This window comes from Crocodylus porosus, unplaced genomic scaffold (assembly GCF_001723895.1).
Source record: "Crocodylus porosus isolate Cpor-Errol unplaced genomic scaffold, CroPor_comp1, whole genome shotgun sequence".
Lineage (NCBI taxonomy): Eukaryota > Metazoa > Chordata > Crocodylia > Crocodylidae > Crocodylus > Crocodylus porosus.
The window spans coordinates 16,715,014-16,735,866 of NW_017728886.1; the positions used below are offsets into that span (position 1 = coordinate 16,715,014).

The 20,853-nt window shown below is 43.7% G+C and overlaps 1 protein-coding gene and 1 long non-coding RNA gene across 2 annotated transcripts in view; one reads left to right on the forward strand and one right to left on the reverse strand.

Moving 5' to 3' along the window:
- PTPRN2 (protein tyrosine phosphatase, receptor type N2) overlaps nucleotides 1–16,865 on the reverse strand; it is an 870,593-nt gene extending 853,728 nt beyond the window's left edge. Inside the window, exons 1-2 of the mRNA XM_019528486.1 lie at nucleotides 16,832–16,865; nucleotides 16,593–16,643 (exon numbers count right to left, since the gene is read on the reverse strand). Of these exons, the coding sequence (XP_019384031.1) occupies nucleotides 16,593–16,643; nucleotides 16,832–16,865 (85 nt within the window). The remainder of the gene's footprint in view (nucleotides 1–16,592; nucleotides 16,644–16,831) is intronic.
- A 2,805-nt stretch (nucleotides 16,866–19,670) lies between these two features.
- The window catches only part of LOC109306989, a 5,956-nt gene continuing 4,773 nt past the window's right edge, over nucleotides 19,671–20,853 (forward strand). Inside the window, exon 1 of the long non-coding RNA XR_002100144.1 lies at nucleotides 19,671–19,835. This is a non-coding gene — a long non-coding RNA (uncharacterized LOC109306989). The remainder of the gene's footprint in view (nucleotides 19,836–20,853) is intronic.

Genomic DNA, 20,853 nt, shown 5'->3' on the forward strand with positions numbered 1-20,853 from the left:
AGGGGAGGAATTTTAACCTACTGAAAAACATCTGTTTTGCATTCAGAAATTTGATAATAAACTCATGATTCAAGGAATCAAACTTTTGAAAAGGAATTCTAAAGCAAAAAAAAAAAAAAAAGAAGCAAGACATTGTGATTACTTTTATTCTATAAGCAATAAAGGCACTACAAGAAAAGGCATCAGACCTAGCTATATTTCATCACCCGAACACAATACAGGTAAGAAATTATTAAACTCAATTTGTAAGTTGATCTTAACCAACACCATTGTACTTGGGTATTATAGTTCTCTGCCTCGCCGTCTCCCCAACCCTGAAAATTTTTGCAACTAAAATGTCTTTTTCAATCTTTGCTGCAGCCAAATCTCTTATTTTAAGTTTGAATTATGTTCGATATTTCTACTTCTTTAGGCTAGACTCCCTATAATACTGAGCAACAGGCTGAGGGCAATGTCATGCTTTGCTCTCCCGGTTAAACTACAGTTTTAAACTTCTTAATTTCCTGTATTTGCAAACATGAACAACAAGTGCCCTGGCAGCTAAGGGGGCATGGTGGTGCTGGTGGCAGTGGGAGCACAGCAGTAAGCAGGGAGCTTGCACAAACAGCGCTGGCAGTGTCAGCAGCGGGGGAGGGGGGCGGGGGGAAGTGGCAAGAGCCAACCAGGGGTCAGCGACCATCCGCAGACACCGCCAGCAGTGGTGGCAGCAAGGGAGGGGGGGTGGGCCAAGTAGTGACCACCCGCAGGCACTGCCGAAAGTGTCAGCGGCACCTTTTTGTAGGGGATACACCGCCACGCTCAGGGGGTGTGCGTGCACCCCCTACGTGTCGCCAATCATTGCAAACAACATGGAGGGGTCTTGAGAACAATATAGTGCAAATCAGTCAGTCATGGGTTGGAAACTGCTGGACTGGATCACAGTGGTTCTTTCTGGATTTATGGTCACACTTCCATTATTTATTTCATAGACAATGGAATTGTGACCATGTTCCCAAGCTGATCTTCTTCCTGGTACTAAATAATGACACAAATACATTAAAACCAGTATTTTTTGTTGGTTTGCTATAATTTTTTAAAAATCCCCACAGTTTGCTTCTATGCACACCTATCAGTTATCAGTAAGTGCTCTCCCAGGCTCCACAATCTCATAAACAGTTATTCCTCTGTGTACGGTTATGCCCCTGTGGAGCCTGATTAACTTTAATGGGACTACTTACAGGAATAATTACAAGTACAGGTGTAATTATTTCTATATTCAGCCTTCAAAGCGTTAAAGTTATCTAAATGCTAAAATACTTGTTGTATAATGGAAAAAAAACCCCAACAAGAACACTTTTACTCTGTTCTCCTCCCCGTCTGCCCTCATTTTTCCAATTTTCTCCTGAACTTTTTTCCATCAACACCTTGCAAATTTCCTATTCATAATCTACTCTCCTTTTTCACTTAGTCCAAAGTTTACATTAGAAGAGACCAATTACATCCTAAGAATTCAAAATACAGAAACTTTTCACATTGCATTTTCTGGATGTTCAAAGCCATGGAACTATTTTATCTGTAATGTTCATGAACCATTTTTAAGGACACCTCTGTTCCTTTGGGCTAGGGACAGAAGTTACACATAAATCAGTTAAGTGATCGGAAACTGGTTTAAACCTGTCAAAGGAACAAAAGTTCAGGGCACAAAATATGCTTTGAAAATGGCCAAAACCAGTTTAAGATAAACCTTGATGAATACAGTATCAGAATTAACTGATTTATGTCAAACCAGTTTATGGAACTTCTGTCCCAAATCCTTTCCGGGTTCAAGTTAACTCTCAGTCCCCCAGCAACCCAGGATGCTTTGCAGCCCTGGGCTATACTGTCTGCTCCACTAGAGCAGATACTCTGTCTCACCCCTCTGCTCCTTAGCCTTCTTCCTTCCTTTGTCCATCAGCCCATAGGGATGGAGGCAGGGGAACACAGACCCCCACACTCTCTAGCCAGGGTCTATACAGCACATGGGGGAGGGAAAGCCTGTGTGACAAGGGCTATTTGACCTTTGGCAGACCACCTTCTCCCCAGCTGCTAACCGCTTCAGCCCCTGCCACAGGAAGGTGGGAGAAGCAGTCCTCTCGTCCAGGTGCCTACCAATGCAGCCCAGCATGGGGGCACTAGGAAGCCCCCACTCTGGGGGGCTTCCCCCAGTCCAGCCCAGGATCTACCACCCCAGGGAAGCCCCATGGAGTCGAAGGAAATTCTTCCTCTCCCAAACCCCCGGACTGCTTGCCTTAGCTGTCGCAAGCCTCAGGCAGCCTCAGGGAGCAGAGGGACATTCTCCTGCTACTCTCCAGCTGGTTTCACCTCAGCTGCTGCAAGTCAGTGCAAAACTAGTGCAGGAGAGTGGACGAATGTCCCCCTGCTCCCTGAGGTTGCCCTAAGCTATCCCTGAGACTCGCAGGGGCTAAGGCAAGCAGCTCTGGGGCTCAGGAAGAAAAGAATTCCCCTTGGCTCCCTGGGGCTGCCAAGAGCTTGGGGACCCTGGGGTGGGGTGGGGGGAAGGTCCCCCAAGGTGGAGGCTCCCAGGTGCCCCCACACTGGGCTGTGGGAAGGCACTTGGCTTGGAGAACTTTTTCTCCGTCCATCCTGTGGCAGCAGTTGAATCAAATCAGCAGCTGGAAAAAGGAAGGGGGGGTGTGATTCCCCTCAGATCCCCAGGGCTGCCTGAGCTGGGGAACCCCTCCTGAGGGGGAGACTCCCCCAAGGCAGGTCAACACCCAGACAGGGGGCTCTTTAAGTCCCTGTTGGGGGACAACAGGGGCTTAGGGACACTTGGCTGGGCTGGCAATGGCTATTAGGCTGGAAGACATGCTCTAGAGCTGCCTGCCTACTGCCGTGGGTCAGTACTGGCTTCCCCCTGCCTTTCCCCAATTGAGAACTGAAGGTCAGTTAAGTTGGTTAATCAATCAGTTCAACCTAGGCAGCTTAGAGGAAGTTGCCAAGACTGAATCAATTCTGCCTCACACTTTTTGCTTGTCTGTACTGAACCTAAAAGGGCCTCTAAAATAATGGTTTTTGAGAAGCAGTTTAGAATAAAAAAGACACCGTTAAATACATTAAATTGGGTATGACTACAGGTTATATTAAGAAAACAACAAATTAAACGTGAACAAAAATGGTTTTGCATGTTACATTAAAAAGTAAGCACAATACATGTTCCCTTTCCCCTATATAGACATATCCCTGAAGTGGTTACAATTCAAACTATAGGTGATATGCTGGAATTCTGCTAAACTATACATTATGTTCATTATTTAAAAGGCATGTTTGACATTGCCAGGGTAAGTCATGCTATTACTGCTTTAGAATCACACAGAAATATACAAATATGTGTAATGATGAAGTTAATCCTGTTCACTTTACTCAGCTAGCAGGCAAAGGAGTGTGTCAGGAGGACACATGAAAGACAAGGCATCCTGGGAAGACTTCTTCTCCTTAAGCCTGTCAAAGCAGTCCAGAAGGTGCAGAAGAGAAGAAACAGGTCCAGGGGGTTAGGGGTGGGGACAAATGTAAACCATCAACATTTGGGTTAAAAGTGAAAGAACAATAGGCTATATTGTTTGGGCACTATTCAACATCCTTACCAGGCAGGTCTGCCACTAGAGCACTTTCTACCTGCATCCTCTATTGGGAAATACAATTCTTCTTCTCTCACTCTTTTAAAGTATGGCAGTGTGCTCGCCTTGCTTCGAAAATCCATTTGCACGCTGCCTTGGCACGGGCACCTGGTGATAGACGTAGAGAGGCTTCGTACAACCTCTAGTAGGGACCTCAATCACCCCAGGATGTACTCCAGAACTCGACTGCCATGACTTTGGATGCAACTTCAGTGGTGGGGTCTCCCACTGGAGGTCCCTCAAGGTCAGACGTTCCTCCCAACGTATATTCGCAGGACTCCACCTCCCCTACACCCCATCCATAAACCAGCTTATGGCGGGCCGCCTGATGTCACTGCAGCTTGCCCTCAGCGCAAAGGCCATTGGGACCATTCTTGGGTATTGGGTCATATTCTCACCTTGACGGGCTTTTGGGTCTGTTGGGTGCTCGCTTCTACTGTGGGGTCTTCCCTCCTGTTCAGTGCTGGTTACCGATTACTTCTGGTGAGAGACGTTTGTGGCTCGTTATGTCTTCCCCAGAAGTGGGAAGTGGGGGAGTGGCTCAAAGTCATCTCCCACAGTATGAAAATACAAATACATCACAAGGCATCCCAGTATTATACTCAAGAAGAAACAAAACAAAAAAAGGTAGGACACAAAGATAAGGAGGGCAGGTGGGAAAGTGGGAGATCAAGAAGAACAGTCTCTCTTCTCTCCCCACCCTGCAGCTAGAGCCTGGCTGCATCCCCCAATGCTGCTGCCCTCTCTGCCTCTGGTGGGACCTCAATCTGCATTTCTCCCTGTCGGTTCCCATCCTACTGTCCAGTGCTTCAGGTGCCCAGAGCATGGAACTGCCTTCACCACCACAGCTTCTGCCGTTTGTTTCAGGACGGCATCTTCTCCCACACTCTGATGCTGCTTGTAACTGACGTGTGGGCTGTGGGCAGCTGCTGCTGCCTGGATCATTTTTCCCTGTTCGGGACTTTCTTCTGCTTGCTGGCGCTGCCCATGACTGGCGTGAAGAGCCCCTGCAGCCTCCGCTGCCTCTCCCACTCTCCCCATCTCCCTGCTAGTGCCAGCTTTTAACACAGCTGGCCAGCATATGTCCCCGATGTCACCTGCCAGCTTCAGCTGTATATGAGCGTGGCTAACAAACCACGCAGGCTTTTCCCCTTGGCGTTGTTCTATCAGCATTTGGTAACCTAAAGTACGTAGGTATTTCTTGGTTTCAGGGTCTCTCCTTTGGGTTTAGTGTTACTGTGCTTGTACCCCTGGGACAGGCAGGAGAAGCAAGATGCCTATAGTGGATAGAACAGCAAGTTAAATGTTTGGCAAATCTTGGTTATTACAGAACTAACTTAAAACTTATTGATAGCAAGGATGTATGTGACCTATGGATCAAACTACAAGCCCAGCATTAAACTCAAAACTTAAGAAATTTATTTGGGACTAGTATAATGGGCCCATGGCAGAGAAGGTACTTTCTCAGGATACACTGCAGGATGGTATTGATCCTGCAATCCATTCCTATTTACAAGAGAAGCACTTGTTTCTTTAAGTGGTGTATGCTTTTGAATTACCTATTCTGGGTGAACCAGAGAGAAGTCATTACTTCAAGTTCCATTTTTCAAAGTTAAACACAAAAATTACAGCTCTTATCTGCAACTTCCCTTAGCTTGTTTTGCAGCTTGGAATGGATGCTATTTATAGTTAAATGCATTTCTATATAAAAAATGCCTGCAAACCAACAGTCACTGTGATCTGTATGTCGTGCTACTGCAATAAGGAAGATGGACTTTGAACCAGCTGATCTGCATATTATTTCTGATTTTTGCCATCTTTTTTTACATCCTTTGACAAGACACTTAACCTGTTTGGGCCTTAGTCCATTCTCCTCCATCACCTGTAGAACACAGATGATTCTACTTATTATTACATGGCTGGCATAAGGGGTGGATTGGGGAGGGGGCAGGGAGAAGGGAGGCGGGATGCAGTGGTAACCCCCTTTGATTCTTACTTCACCAAAAATGTCAAAACCAACTTCAAGGGACCGCAGCATTTGTGTTCAGGCAGTGCTGAGAGAGAGTCAATTGACTTCATTGCTCATTATCTCCCTGCTTATCTGTCCCTACGCCGCAGGTGTTAAATGACCCTCTGTCCTTTGTAGCAGTCCTGATGTTCCACTATTCAAACTATCCTTTCTGCAATTTTACTGTCTGTTAGCCATTCCTAGTAATGTCTCTCTTCTATACCACAGCTCTGCACTGTTTTGAGCTCTAGATAAAAACCTTATGTTAAGTGTGATAATGTTAGCTCCGGTGTAGAAATGACTGACAGTGAAGTATTGGAGGCACTGTCAAGACATATAAGAAGTCTAAGATTTTATTATATGAATCTGAGTAAGAGATGTACATTTAACTGCAATGACTACAAGACTAATGGCACAATATCTTTTGACTGTTTTGCTACTTTTTGCCTAGCTTGTGATTTTTAAACTTTTTATATAATGTACCAAATTAGTGCACATTCCAATAGTTAAATCTGCTTTTGCTTTGATCTTCAACTACATAGTACACTGTTAGGCCACCCACATATTAGTAAAGCATCTCTTTTTTCCCATTAAAGAGAAACGAGTGTTGTGTTCTATGTGATTATGTGCCACACCAGCTGCACTCCCCTTTTCAAAATCTTAGATCAGCCCATGCTGGCATATTGGAAGTGAAAACTAATTTATGTTTGGCAAATGCTAGGAAGTCCATATGAAATTCTGTCCATTTCCTGAGCATCTTGTTATTAATGAATAAATTGCAGTATTATGACTGGAAAGCAGCCAACAAATGTATAACCCCCTGAACAACAGTTGGGGAGTGGCAGAATTTTGGAAAAGCTCTGATCTTATGCAAAGAGACATAATATCAGCACAGCAGATCAGTCCTTACAACTGAAGGATTCAACTGAAAAATCCCAATTCATAAACTACTGGAGAATACAGTATTAAACACAAGTGAATGGCCTCCCTTCTCCCCCACCCCCACAGAAAACTGTCATTCAGAATTTGGCTAAATAGTATATACTATAGAAGAAGATATGGTTCCAATGCACAGGTAGTCAAGTACATTATTCCACACTTTTACAAGCCATTTAATTGGAGATTATTATTATTATTATTATTATCGTTTTCCATTTTTTTTTAAACGGCACATGTTAAGAATAAAAATTGTGTGCAACTGTATCAGCCAAACTTATGTGCTCGAGGTTTGCAGTCTAGCTCCCTCTTGAAAGTTTTTATTGTTCAGTGCTTTATGTTTTACTGGATTAATCACTGCTGCTCCTGCATAATATTTATAGCTTGGTTGATATTTGAGTAGGAGAAGACATTGGACATATGGAAACACAAACCCACTGCAAAGCTACTGTAGCATGTAACTCCTACATCATATATCAATTCATGGAAATGTAAACTTTAGAAACTGAATATCATTATGCTGTGATAAGTACAGAGTTCCCTTTTATCCCCAGAAAGCAAAGTTCATATCCTGCTCAAAGACAGTTAGGTTTAACTGTCTTAAAAGAGTCATCACTAGGCCACACTAAAAAACTACCATCTATTTTTTGCTAGGGCAATTTTTTTTATGATGTCCTGTTTTCTAATATGTTCATCCGGGTCCTTACAGGATACCTAAATGATTCTGCAAAGGAGCAAACTGCTGTCTGCCCAATTAAGCCATGTACTGTAAACTAAACACTTTAATCTTGTTCGAGGTGCAGCTACATCAACTCCTAAAGCCAATGTCAGATGGAAAGGGTGGTGACATGAAGACTCTGTAATCAGTGACACTGCCAGAATGTTCAGACCAAACCAACATTCACCATCTTTCCACATCACTGTCAGCACATCGTTCCTTGGTGTTCTGTTCTGTCTCTTCAGACCACGCTGTCCTTTTCAAATTCTCATGTTTCATGATTCATCAGGCACAAATTTTATTGAGACTCCCTAATCTCTTTTCCAAACTGACTGCACTTTTTCATAGTCTCCCAGATGTCAAATTAAGGTTTCTTATTATTTTTTTAAGTGTAATAAAAGAACAATAAAACAGAAAACAACTCCTTATCAAACTTGGCAATGGTTGCTGGAAAATTTGCTGAGTAAACTTTTGCAAAGGAGTTCAATACAGAGACAGTGAAGGGGCTGACCACACATTAGCACCAAAACATTAACAAATCTGGTATTTACTATATATAGGCATGTGCAGAAGTATTGATTTTTTCATAACATATAGGGCTTTTCTAAGCTGTTCAGACTTTTATCTGCTGCCCAGAAAAAGCAGCAAATAAAAACAGGCATCGCTCTGCAGTATAATTCACAATCCTGGAAATAAAAGGGTCACATCTACTGAGAAAACTCTTAATACTCAGCTTTAAATCAATAGGGTTGTAACAAATAAGGAACCCTACATTCTATAAATTATGGTATAATCTAAAATGAGATATTACATTCACTCCAGGTACTCATCCACATCACAGCCCCTCTAGCACATCATTTGGCTGACAGGTTGTAAACAGGGAAGAAAAGAATTGCAGGGTTAGGAAGTAGGAGAGAAGTGCTAAATAATTATGCATTTTCATTCTGTAGAAATCTGTTTAAAAGCCATGAGGTACCTCACAAAAATGTACAAAAATACTAAAAACCAGAAATCAAACATAAAGCCACTGCTGCACCAAAAATAAGAAACCTTCAAGATGACTCCCAAACTCACAATGAACTCACTTCACTGGTGGCAATGCTGTCCTGCACAAAAGTCACGGGTTATTACTGGGCACTCCAATTACATGCATAGCCTAAGGCTGAAAAAAAAAGCCTAGGTGCTCACAAGAGTAAACACTTATTCTAGTTTAATTAACTACAGGAACAGCCTCCACTAAACTCCTCCCAATTCATGAAGGCCGGTCACCTTGTTTCTTAGGCCTTATGCCTGGAATAGATGCCTTGAAATTGACATGACCCCCGTTACACCAATTCTGCAGTTAAACCAGGTACAATCACCTGACAAAGACAACAGCATAACTGAAGAGTACTTACCTACTTCATGCACTCAGCTGAAAAACAAGTAACTAATGTTGTGTTATGCAGTTAAGAAAATAAAGCATTTATCCCATATGTAACAAGTACAGCACCCTTAGAAAAACAAAACTGTTCTGTACCAAAAGTAAAAAAAAAAAAAAAAGAAAAAAAAAAGGTTGTTAAATATACAGGGCCAGATTAACATACAGGTAAACTAGGCACGTGCCTAGTGCCATGAGCTGCAAGGGGACCCAGTGCTTCCCTCCACAGTAGCACAAATGGCCCTGTTCACCACCCTTTCCTTTCCTTTCCTTCCCTTCCCCTCCCCTGTCCCACATGCCTGGGGAAAGAATACTACTAAATAGAGTTAGTTTTCAATTTTAACCCAGTTCTCGTTTTCGCATCAGCCAGCCACGGTAAACAAATACAAAACAAATAGACTTATTTGCATGCCTATTTTGCACGTACCAGGACTATGCAAGTGAGTCCTTCCCTCGCTTACTCCATATTGCTCACCGTAACTCACGAGTGGGTGAGTGAGAACCAGGTCACGCACCTCTTCAGTGGCAGCACTAATAAGGGAAAAGGCTTTCTCCTGCTAGAGCCTAGCGTGGACAGGGATAACAAAATACAGAGGGCAGTCAGAGACAGGTTATCAACCCTGGAGGCACTCCCTGATAAGGACTGCCAAACCATCTGGAACCAGATCTTTCATAAGTACCTCCGCAAGGACCACAGGGACTTGAGTTGCTTGATAGCGCACTGAGTACTCCCAGTGAGGACATAGAGGTACAGGGAGAAATGAGGGATTCGACCGAATTGCCCCAGAGAAACTTGCAAAGAAGCAGAGACCACCTCCTATGGCTCTGCCCATATGCAAAGGGTGTGTGGAAAAAGGTAAGCCGTCTCCTTGAAAGAGTGACAGGAGTCAGGCTGATGACAAGGGAGCAATGCACGGATACCTGACTGAGCCGCAGGGGTCCCAGACAACACATTTTGACCGGTTTGTGTTCTGTGCCAGGAGCGCCCTGTGGCAACGCAGGAACCTCCTGTTATGCAGGCACAGTGAGCTTAAGGAAACAGATTGTGTTATAATCTTTTTAAGTGAACTTCAGTCCTATCACCGGAAATTGGTGAGTGAGGATGGAGAAGACATAGCACAGGTTGTTCAAAGACCCCCCGGGAAAAGTGGACAGAGAGAATGAAGAGGACGGAGATGCAACTGGACCTGGAGACAGCAAGAAGGACTACAACAGGATCAGCAGCAGAAGTGACAGTAGCAAGGACAGTCGCTGAGAATGAACTGTGACTGTAAACTCCAAATCGGGGTTTAGACTGCAATTTGGGTAGGTGAAGATGGAGGGTGGGTGTGCAGAGGTGCAGAGAAGTGGGTAAAAGGAAGCACAGGTTTCTTAATGTGGTTTTAGGATGTGTGAGGGAAAACTTATGATAGATGATATGTATATATATAGAAATATATTTTAAATTTTAAAAAAGGACGGGGATAACAAGTGTTATAACTGGAGTGGATGGCTAGATAACTAGAGTGATAACGAGATAGATAAGAAGCTTCTTTCCTGAATTTAATATCTGATTCTGAAAAGTCTATTTCCTGTGTACAGTGTACTCAAAAGAATATTCAATTTTGAATATTCAGGTTGAACATAGTTTGATCTCTGTATGCCGCAAGTGGTTATGGGAGAACCTCCAAAGTAAGTGGTTTCATTCACATATATACTTGCTAAACTTTCCTTCTAGAAGTCAGATTAGACATCACAACATCAGTTTTACTTAAGACATCAACACTTTCTTGGCTGGTGTTAGACTTCATTTCTGTTTGTAAAATATTCTGACATGCTTGGAGAAGAAAAATTCTACATTTTTTAAGATAAAATCAGGTAGCAGTGCCATTAGAAGCAAGTTCCATTAAAACATGAATTTGCATTTAAAAAATAGTGATGCTTACTGAGAAGCTTTAGGATGTTCATACACAGATTTCTACAAACCTTTCTACAAAACCTCTGATTTTTTCCTAATTGTAATGCCTTGTTGATGCAGATATAGCTGCAGTCTAAACACCTGTTAGCTAAACAATGCTGAGGTGTTTCTCCCTCCACAAGTCCATCCTAGTAGGCAATGATCTAGAAAACCTCAAAGCATAATTCATTAAACTCAAGAAACTGCTTCCGGGATCCTTACTCTACTCTCTTATCATCTGTAGCACATTTACCATTTATGGCTTGTCATCAACACATGCAATTACTAATATCCGAAAATGTTCAAGGAAGCTCACATCCTCAGGTTAAAAAAGGTATTAATATTCTAAATTATTTGGAGACATCCAGATCTGGATAAGTTCATGGCTTTGTGCTGTCATGCTTGGAAGGCTTCAATATAGTGCCCTAATCTAAGCTCCTACTAACAAGTACAGCTTGCATATATAAAACAATATTGATTCAGCTGGGCAAAACTGTTTGTACAGGCTTTCAGGGACAGAGCGACTTCAAACACTATTTCAGACATTAGACCATGTCTTCCTGAGAGAGGTTTAGTGGTCGTCAATGAGGCTTGACTTAATGATACACAGCCACTATAGTTAATTAACTTTTTTGCTTGGCCTCACACAGTTATTTTCTGCAATCAGATCTTGCTTGCCCAGTCCCTGTTACAATTTCATGCTGCAAGTAGGTTTGCAACAACACTGTATCTTCCATAAATAAAAACCATCCTAGTTTTTAAATGCCGTCTTGACGGAAAGTGAAGATATTGTAGCATCCAAAGAAGGATATGAAAGCAGCAGATATATACGGAGACTGAAGCAAATGATCTGGAGATTACTTGAAAGGAAATAATACCAGCTCTCAATATGAGCAGCTCAAATACTTTAATCAAAGAGAGAAACACAAAGCTGGGGATATAGCAATTTTCAAACTAATGGCCTTGTCTGCACCATATGCTGTTTTCCCCAGTGCTACCACAAGTATGCAATATACAGTGTGATTTTGTAAGAAAGGACAAGACTGGATTTGCTACTATTTTCTATCAGCAACTCTATATTTACTTTGTGTTCTGTAATTTGATTAGCTGTGCAGCAGCAGCAAGCTGACAGGTTTTACATTGTAAATGGTAAGTAAAACTGTTTATGCCAAACAGTATAAGATTTTCTGTAGCATTTGGTCAAAAAGGGATTCTGAAAATTCCTTCCTTCCCTACTTTATCATACACATTAATTCTACTACCTCTCGCCCCCAGCTTTTTCTGATCTTCTCTTCTTATTCCTAATATGTCTGTTTACTCCAATTTGATTTAGCCTTGAAATGTCTGTCTGATTATCTGTTTTCACCTGCATTGTAGGAGTTCACCTGGAAGCATCCATCCATCTCCAGCCTTTGGGGTGCAAAGTTATGTTCTCAGATTTCCAGTAGTGCCTGGAAATAACAGTTCCTTGCTCTCATCTAACACTTTTCAGCTACAGATCTTAAAGCCCTTCACAAAAGTAGAAGTACAAATTTCCTCCATTCTACAGACAGCACTATGAACTGGTTTGCTGGATTAGCAATCAAAAGACATCTAAACCATTTTTTTTTTAATACCTGCTTCAGTGAATAGAACCCAGGAAAACCAAGTCTTCTTGCTTGGCTACTTCTCTGTTTAAAGTATTAAAGTAAACATAAAACAATACACTCCTTTTTACCCACTTAATGAGTCAGAGTAGTTCAGGAAATTGATAAAAAGTTTAAGGAAGAAAATTAATACTGCATGAATGCTGAAGAAGCCTCTAAGTAAACATAAAAGAGATCTCAGCACCGAGGCCAAAAATTCTCAGGTACAGCAGCATAAAGTAAATGACACGGGACACAGGTATGCAAAAAAATAACTTGGGAGGGGCCATACCATATTTCTCAGATCTTTCTAGAAGCTTGAAAATAACCTTATCTATCCCTAGTGATGCTAATCCTACTCCCTTGATGTTTTTAAAGATGAATTTCATTTCCATTTGCTTCTCCCCTTCCTTACTTCCCACAGCAGCTTTACTCGTGCTCCAGCTAGGGACAGAAGTTACACATAGATCAGTTTAAGTGATCAGAAACTGTTTTAAACCTGTAACAGAACAGAACTTCAGTGCACATAAACCAGTTTCAAAATGGCTGCAACCAGTTAAGGTAATCAGGCTGAATGTAGTATCAGACTTAACTGATTTGGGTCAAACTGGTTTATGAAATTTCTGTCCCAGACCCCATCCTGGTTGAACTTAAAACATAGTCCCCCAGCGTGCTTTCCAGCCTTGGGCTGGGCTGTGCTGTCTGCTCCAGTAAGCAGAGCCAGCCTAGTCCCTGTGTTCCCTAGCTGGAGCAGCGAGGGCTGGCTGACGGGGGAGGGGGAGGGTGTTGCAAGCCCAGCAGGGGATGCAGCCATTTACAGTGGGGGGACTTCCCCCCCAGGCAAACCCTGGCTGGGGTCTAGGGCCAGGGAGAGGGGTTAAACACCCCTTCCCCAACTCAAACATACTGCTGGCTGCAACTGTGCACTATAAATCCCTGAGGCACATGGAAGCAGGAAGAGGAAGTGATAAGCAGGGATCCAGGTTTTCCCCGTTAAAAAAAAAAAAAAAAAAAAAATTATAAATCACAAATTCTCTGATAAAAAATCCAAAAATCTGTGATAAAAATTAAAGGCTCCCCACAGCCCTGCTAGTCCCTCTCACCACCCCCCACAGCCTCCCCAGTCCTGCTCCTGCCCCTTATTCCCCCAACAGCCCCCAGCCCCACACATGTAGGCAAAGGCGTGCACACACACACACACACACACACCCCCCAGCAGGTAGGTGTGTGTTAGGGGACAGGAAGGGGTTGTGAGGGGCAGACTGAGAATGGGGGAAGAGTGCATCTCTGTGCCTGCTCCTGGGGGAGGAGGGGCAAGGGCAGCGGTCCCCCTCTGCGGGCCACATACATGCCACCCGGCTGGGGCGGGAAGGAAGGTTCCACTCAGTGGCTGCCACCACACTACCGCTACAGGGGGGAGAAGCTGGCTGGGAGCTGAGGGAGCAAGGATGTGTTGGGAGAAGACATGGAGTGCCTACCAGCTGCCAAGCATTCCTGGTGGGGCTTTCCCCAACACTTTCTCCTCCCTCAGCCTGGGCAGGGAGAGGAGGGGGAACAGAGCATGCCCCGGGGCGCAGTAACGGAGGGACAAGAGGCACTGCCAGCCCCCCACCTCAGCTCACTCTGTGCCCGCTCCCAGGAGCAGGGCCAGGGGGATGAGGGAAACACATGCTGCCCAGCCGGGGTGGAGGCACATGCAGCACCACCACCACTGCGCTGCTGCCACTGCACCTCAGACCACTTGCCTGTAGCTGGTGGTGGGAAACCTGCACGGGACACAGCGTGCGGTGACAGCCACCGTGTGCAAGCCCTGCAAGCCCCTGCCAGGTGGAACACATGCAGCTTGCAGAGAGGCACCGCTACCCTGGCCCCGCTCTGGGCAAGCAGCATGGGGCACAGCAGTGGCAGTGCCATGGTGCTGGCACGCAGTGGCTACCCACCATGCTGCCGCTGCCACTGGTGGCCGCCACCTCACCACCGCCAGCCGCTGCCTCCACACTGCACCTCTGCTCACACAGCAGAGGCCACCAGTACCACTGCACTGCCGCCATGCCCCACACTGCTTTCCCAGAGCAGGGATGAGGGCAACATTGCCCCTTTGCAGGCCTCACACATGTGCTTGGCCGGGGGGGCTCATATGCAGCGGCCGCCACCACTCCCCGGGTCCCATGCAGCTTTCCCACCGCCAGCCACAAGCAAGCGGCGTGAGGTGCAGCACCAGCAGTGGCTGCAGCGTGTGAGCTCTCCCTCTCCCCCTGCTGGGCAGCACACATGGGCACGCAGAAGGGTACTGCTGCCCTCGCCCCCCAGCCCTGCTCCTGGGAGTGGGCACAGAGTGAGCTGAGGTCGGGGGCTGGCAGTGCCCCTTGCCCCTCCACCACCACGCCCTGGGATGCACTCTGTTCCCCCCGCACCTGCCCACCCACCTGCCCAGGCTGAGGGAGGGAAAAGTGTTGGGGAAAGCCCCACCAAGAGTACCTGCCTCCGAGATAAAAGTTTTAAAAAGCTGAGGACTTTAAAAAAAATCTCACCTTTGAACACAGAAAGAAGACTAGAAAGGAAATCAAACCTTACTGGCACAATTCTTGTGTGAAATGTTATTGTACAGTCTTCTTGTTAATAAAGAAGTGAAAACAGTTGAAACCACATCTGCGTTGCATAAATCCTTTGAGGTCATTGAACTGTCTTTGCTGGATAAAACAATAGACACTCATACCTCCCAGTCTCCAACTAGCCACTGGATAAAACAAAAGTGTTTGAAAAGTTGAAAAAAAAATGCGCAACTCTCCTTCATATCCAACAACACAGTCTGAGCATATGTGGTGCTCTTTTACAGGTTATTTTAGCAGTCACTGGGCACATCTACATGTGAAATTAATTAGATGCAATGAACTTTGGAACACTCTGCACTGGAGTTTATTGCTTCTGGACATAGTGTTTACACGTGTGCCTGCAGCCACAGCCAGCTGGCAGAGGGTCCAGGGATCAATTTGCCAGCCCGGGGCTGCTCCTGCCCAGCTCAACATGCTGCAGAGGGGTTGAGTAGAGCATAAGGGCTTGTTACAGTTCAGGGCTGTCTGCTGGCTCTCTCATGGCCCAGCCAGCCCCAGTCACTGTCTTCACAGTTGTTGCAGTGGAGTACATAACTCTGCTGTAGAATAGTACTTTTGTTGGGCAGTACTTTCTTAGAGGAATTAATTGGTTTACTCCGGCCTAATAGCTCACGTAAATAATGATGCTTTACTGCGGAGCTAATTAGGCAAGCCTGCAGTAAGTGTTTCATTTAGATGCATCCACTAAATATGAAGTCAACTGGAGCATTTACTGAAGGATTAAATGTATTCTTTCCCATGCTCTTTGTATTATTTTCCCCCCATATTTCTTTTTCATACCCACCCCTACTTGCATAAAAGACCCTACTTGAGCAACATATTTGAGCAGCCTCCACAACACTTAGCCAATGCTTCTGTACCTTGATTAACTGAGTAACTAAAATCTGCACTGTGTTAAAATAAAATACTGACTGCGACATCTCACTTCCTGAAGCAATGGTCTCTTCCTATATTCTATGGCACTCGTTCATGAAGAGTACAACAATTTGTAACAAACCTATAATAATGTATTTGCAAACTGTAATTTTTTACAGCAATAGAAATGTTTTAAAAGTATATCCCCCAACCCAACATGACTGAACCAATTTCACACAGGACACTAACAACCCTGAAGAGGTTGATGCTACCACTTCAGTGGACTCTGATCTGAAGCCACCCATTCATAGTATTGTATCTGTTTTCTTGTCTCACTGCAGGGAAGGTGGGAGAGAAGGCAGATGAAAGTTGCTTACTGCAGTTGGTAGGGTAGCTCAAATAAAAATGTAAAAAGGAAAACAGTGTGTTCTGAATAAAATGGTCATATTCTCAGCATACAGAGAAAGATTCCTTTGAAACCATCTTTTGTTACAATAATAAAAGAACCCATTTTGAAAAACAGATAGACACACACAATCACTAACCTGGTACTCTAGAAAAGGAAACAAAGCAAGCGATAGAACAGCTATTTTTTTAAATCAGCATGTTTCAATGCATCTTTATTTCTAGTCACCAAGAAAGGGTCTTTTTGTCACAAGGCTCACTAGGGCCAAGAGGATTTAATTCTACCTAACAACTACTACTAAATAGCAGTTTACTACAAATTGACATACTTCACTTCCAACTTCATTTCCACTTACTGAGTTGAACTTATGCAATTACACAGAAGACAGCAGATTGGACAGCAAAACAAATCATTCAGACTTACCATTTATGCAGATCTCAAAAGGTTTGCAAAGGTCATCTTCAAACAGGCAGCCTAAAACATAACACAAAGGTAAAATCAGTACAGTTTTCAAAATGTGGATAATTGGTGCAGACTACAGACTTCTCAGACTGTTAAGCCCTCAGGAAGAGTTAGACATTTCATTGACCTTAAGATTCTAAATTAGACAATACAGAAAGTCAACAGCATGAAAGCAAACCTCATCAGACAGCTCCTCTCACTAAATGTCCGTTTCCAGAGTAACATTTGGCCCATTTCATCCTCTCTTTCCTCTGCAAAGGATTATGTCCTTTTTTATTCTGACATTAATCTGAAGAGCCGCATTCTTCCCACCCTCCATTACAGCCCCATTATCACAAGTTAGAAGATACTGGGTGCATCTACAAGTGAAATTAAGGTGAAGCAATAAACTCTGGAGCTGTTTGAGCTGGAGTAAACTGCTCCCAACTGCAGCATCTACATGTGAACCTGGAGCAGCAGCAATTTGAGCTGGGGCAGAACAGGCCCAGGTTAGTAGTAGGGGATGAGGGTCAGCCCCAGGCTCTGGGGAGTGGCAATGAGAAGTAGAATAGCTGACTGGGGCATGAGGGTGCAGAACCTGTGGTGTCAAGTGGCCAGGCAGTAGTCAGGAGTCTGGCCCCTGCCCAGTCACCATCTATATGTGCATTTCAGTGCAGTTAATCACTCTGCCCTTAATTAGCTTACTGTCCCCTAATACCAGTATAGATGGCTGCTGCCTGGCCACATTCCCCTCAATGCTCCTGTTCCAGCAGCAGCTGGAGTCTCCAGGCTCCCACCAGCAAAGCAAATTCTTTCTATTCCTAACTTCCTGCCTCCCCACATGCAAGTGCAACTATTACAACTTAATTGGCTATAAGGAAAATGAAGTTGATTGTTACACCTGAAGGAAGCTGTTCTAAGCAAAAGAATGGGTGAAGGACTTGGAACTCTTCGCTCAGATGAAGTCCTGAGTTCCTGTTCCTTTCATGAAAAGAAAGAGATTCAGAGGGATTTTAAAAATGTTACTAAGGAAATGCAAATTTCACACTATTTGAATTCTTGTCCTTCTCCCTCTCAGACACACACATAGCACTAAGATATACACCTAAATATATTATTTATTTTGGGAGTGGGGGAGAAACATGTATATTAGAAAACACACAGAGATAAAATCTATATGCCCATGGTGGCAGTGTGGCCATTTCTGCATTGAATTATGATTGCCTTATGTATTATGTGTTTTACGCATGTCAAAATGTACCCCAGACAAACCTATTGAAACATATTCCAGACAGCTATTCAACCTGAGAAAATGAGCTTGACACTTCAGTGCAACTGAGAACCAATGTTCCCAAAAAGTAGAAAGACTCAAGAAAGATCTAAGTGAACATGTTCAGAATGGACAAAAAGAAAAAGCAGCAGCAAAGCTACATCCTTACAGAGTACAACCCAAATGCATGCTGTAATTTCACTTGATGTGTTGTGCATTATCTCCTAATCTGTTCTCCAGAAAAAGCACAAGGAAAAACTGATTATATAATGCTTTACTTTCTCGTTTAGTAATAGTTGACTATTAGCTGCAGATTAGAATGAGGCATCGGATGCTATTAACCCTGAAAACTTATGTCTTGAAAAACAAATTAATAAAGCCAATGTATGGTAAACTATAGCCCTCCCTTATTACTACACAAATGGGCTACAAAAGACCTCCAAAGCTCCTTGAAAAAATAATATTTCAAGTTATTTATTGCCAGAGTATGCATACTTCATCCAGCCAATCAATATACTAATTTACCTACTAATTTATTTTTGTTATTTGCTGTAACATTAAGAAGCCACATTCTAATAATAGTCAGAAGTTACTACTGAAAAATGAAGAGGCAACATCTCCAGCAGACACTTTCAGGTTATATATTACAGTACCAAAATTCAATGCATTTTCCAGCAAAATAATTCCCACCCTAGCTTGTTACAAAACATGTGAAAGGTTGGTACAGTTATTCCAACCTCTGATGAAATAAAACAATTGCTTTGAGCAACAGCACTTTAAAACAAGAATGTCTGTGGGAAAGTTGAGCTTGCTGGGCAGGTCCCCCACTGAATTAGCTGAAAAGCATCTCAGACATGATCTGTGACACAAGCTCCAGTCATTTCGCTAAACATGCACAAGGACAGTTTTACTGAACAGTAGAGAAAGAGTGAAAAGTTGGATGGGCATGAGCATGTGCACAGGCAGAGAGAATTGAGTGAAGAACGCCTGGCATCCCTGCTATCTGTGGTGAAAATGGGTCTACCTAGGTTCTGTCTTCTTTAATGAAAAATCGTTTTTTTCTTTTAATTGTGCCAACTAATGTGTTAAAAATCTTTCTGTAGACATGATTATTGCTGTATTAATTGTGACCATGTGGAAATAAGCCCTATGTTAAAACCCTAGCTGCTTTTGTCTGAACAGGATTTTAATACATTTAAGAACTCAGTGCATGTTAAAATACTTTTCTTCTAACATAGCCCTAGTGATCAGATGTATGTCTCTGCACCTCAGAGCCCACAGGTGAGAAGTACAGCTTAGTAGCAAATGGAGTGCTGGACTAAAATTCAGGAAACAGGTTCAGTTCCCAGCCTAACCTTCAGCTTCCTTGGGCAAGTCATTCAACATATAACACGACTGAGTCTCCAAACTGTAGAAAAGAACAGGAATATAGGGGACGTAACTGCCTACCTCCCAGGGAACTTTGCACTGATTGCACAAGTACAGCAAGGGCTATAGAAGTATGCAGACAGTCACTTACGTACTTTTATATGCATTTGCAGCAGGGCTCAGGATCCCTGCAAGGCAGAGCGGGAAAGTTTGCAGGAAGTTGATGCCTGCAAGAGGATATGGATGTTTTTGATTGGCTCCTAAGGAGGGGGCGGAGGGACTCAGCCAGGCTCAAAGAAGGGAAGGCGCCCAGGAGCAGAGGTGGGGGAGGAAATACTTTGTAGTTTGCCTGTGAGGTGAACTTGCCCTTAGTGATGTGGAGAAGACAACCTGGTATCTTTTTTCCCTTTGTGAAGGAAAAAAGGGTGGAGAAGTAGACTTGCCTAGGAGGGCCGGATGTTGATTTAGGGAGAGTTAACAGAACCAGCCTGGGACTGGCTGGGTAATAAACCCAGGGTTGTTTAAGTTATCACCACAAGGGGCCGTGTCTGGGAATTGGAGAGAGATGCTTTTGGGGAGGGGGGACAGTTTGTGTTTCTGTGCAGATACCACAGACAGCTGGAGCAGAGGAGAGCTGCTCATCCCTTTGCAGGCTCCAGCAGAGGGCAGGACTTTCTGGAGCAGCAGCACCAGCCACAGTTACTGTGTTGCCAGTGTGAGGAAGAGCTGATGTTTGCATTAACTGTGTGTGCTCCTGCAAAAATTCACTGGAGTCTCAAGGTTTAAGCTGGAGGATGTCCTTGATTCAGTTTGTAGAATGTTTTAGTTCATCGATACCTGGCTTTGACAATTAGATTATTGATATCCTGTTCTGCTATTAACCTTATTCATATGTTGACTGTTTTGTAAATAATAAACTGTGTAAATAGTCAGACTGCATGTACGTGTGTGTGTGTGTAAAGCACAAGAAAGCACTCCATGGAGCTGTGGCCCCAGCCTTAGGGGGTGGGAGGTTGACTGAGACAATTTGACACCCCAGGACCCCGAATCTGGACGTGGCCGTGGGTAGCACCATGGCTAGGATTACATATACTTCAATGAAATTTGCATGCGCTGAAAATGTTGTGTGGTAGCTACATTAAGTGCAAAACAAACCTGACACAGCGCAAATAACAAATAAACTAATCAGTCATCTTTTTCTGTTAGCTACAATAATGAAGGCCAAAATAATGTATCAGCATGGGTAAGAAGCCTGTGACAGATCAAAGAAGCCAAGGTTGAGTCCATGATGCAAAGGCCATATTGTGAAGTTCAAAAGACTATGCCAAAGCAGTGGCAGAAAGGTTTCTGGGTATTTGAGTGTGGAGAGGAAGGGAGAAAATATTACTCTTTCCCTCAATATCCTTGCCTCTTGCATACTTCCTGGACTGCCATGGCTACAGCATCTCTCTAAGACTAGATGGGTTCGAGATGTAGAACTTTAAATACCAGTTAAATTACTGGTGGCCTCCAAAGAGATATTTAGACGTATTAATAATACCTGTGTAATATAGTATATGCACATACACATTCATACATAAGCATATGCTTTTATATGTGATCAAA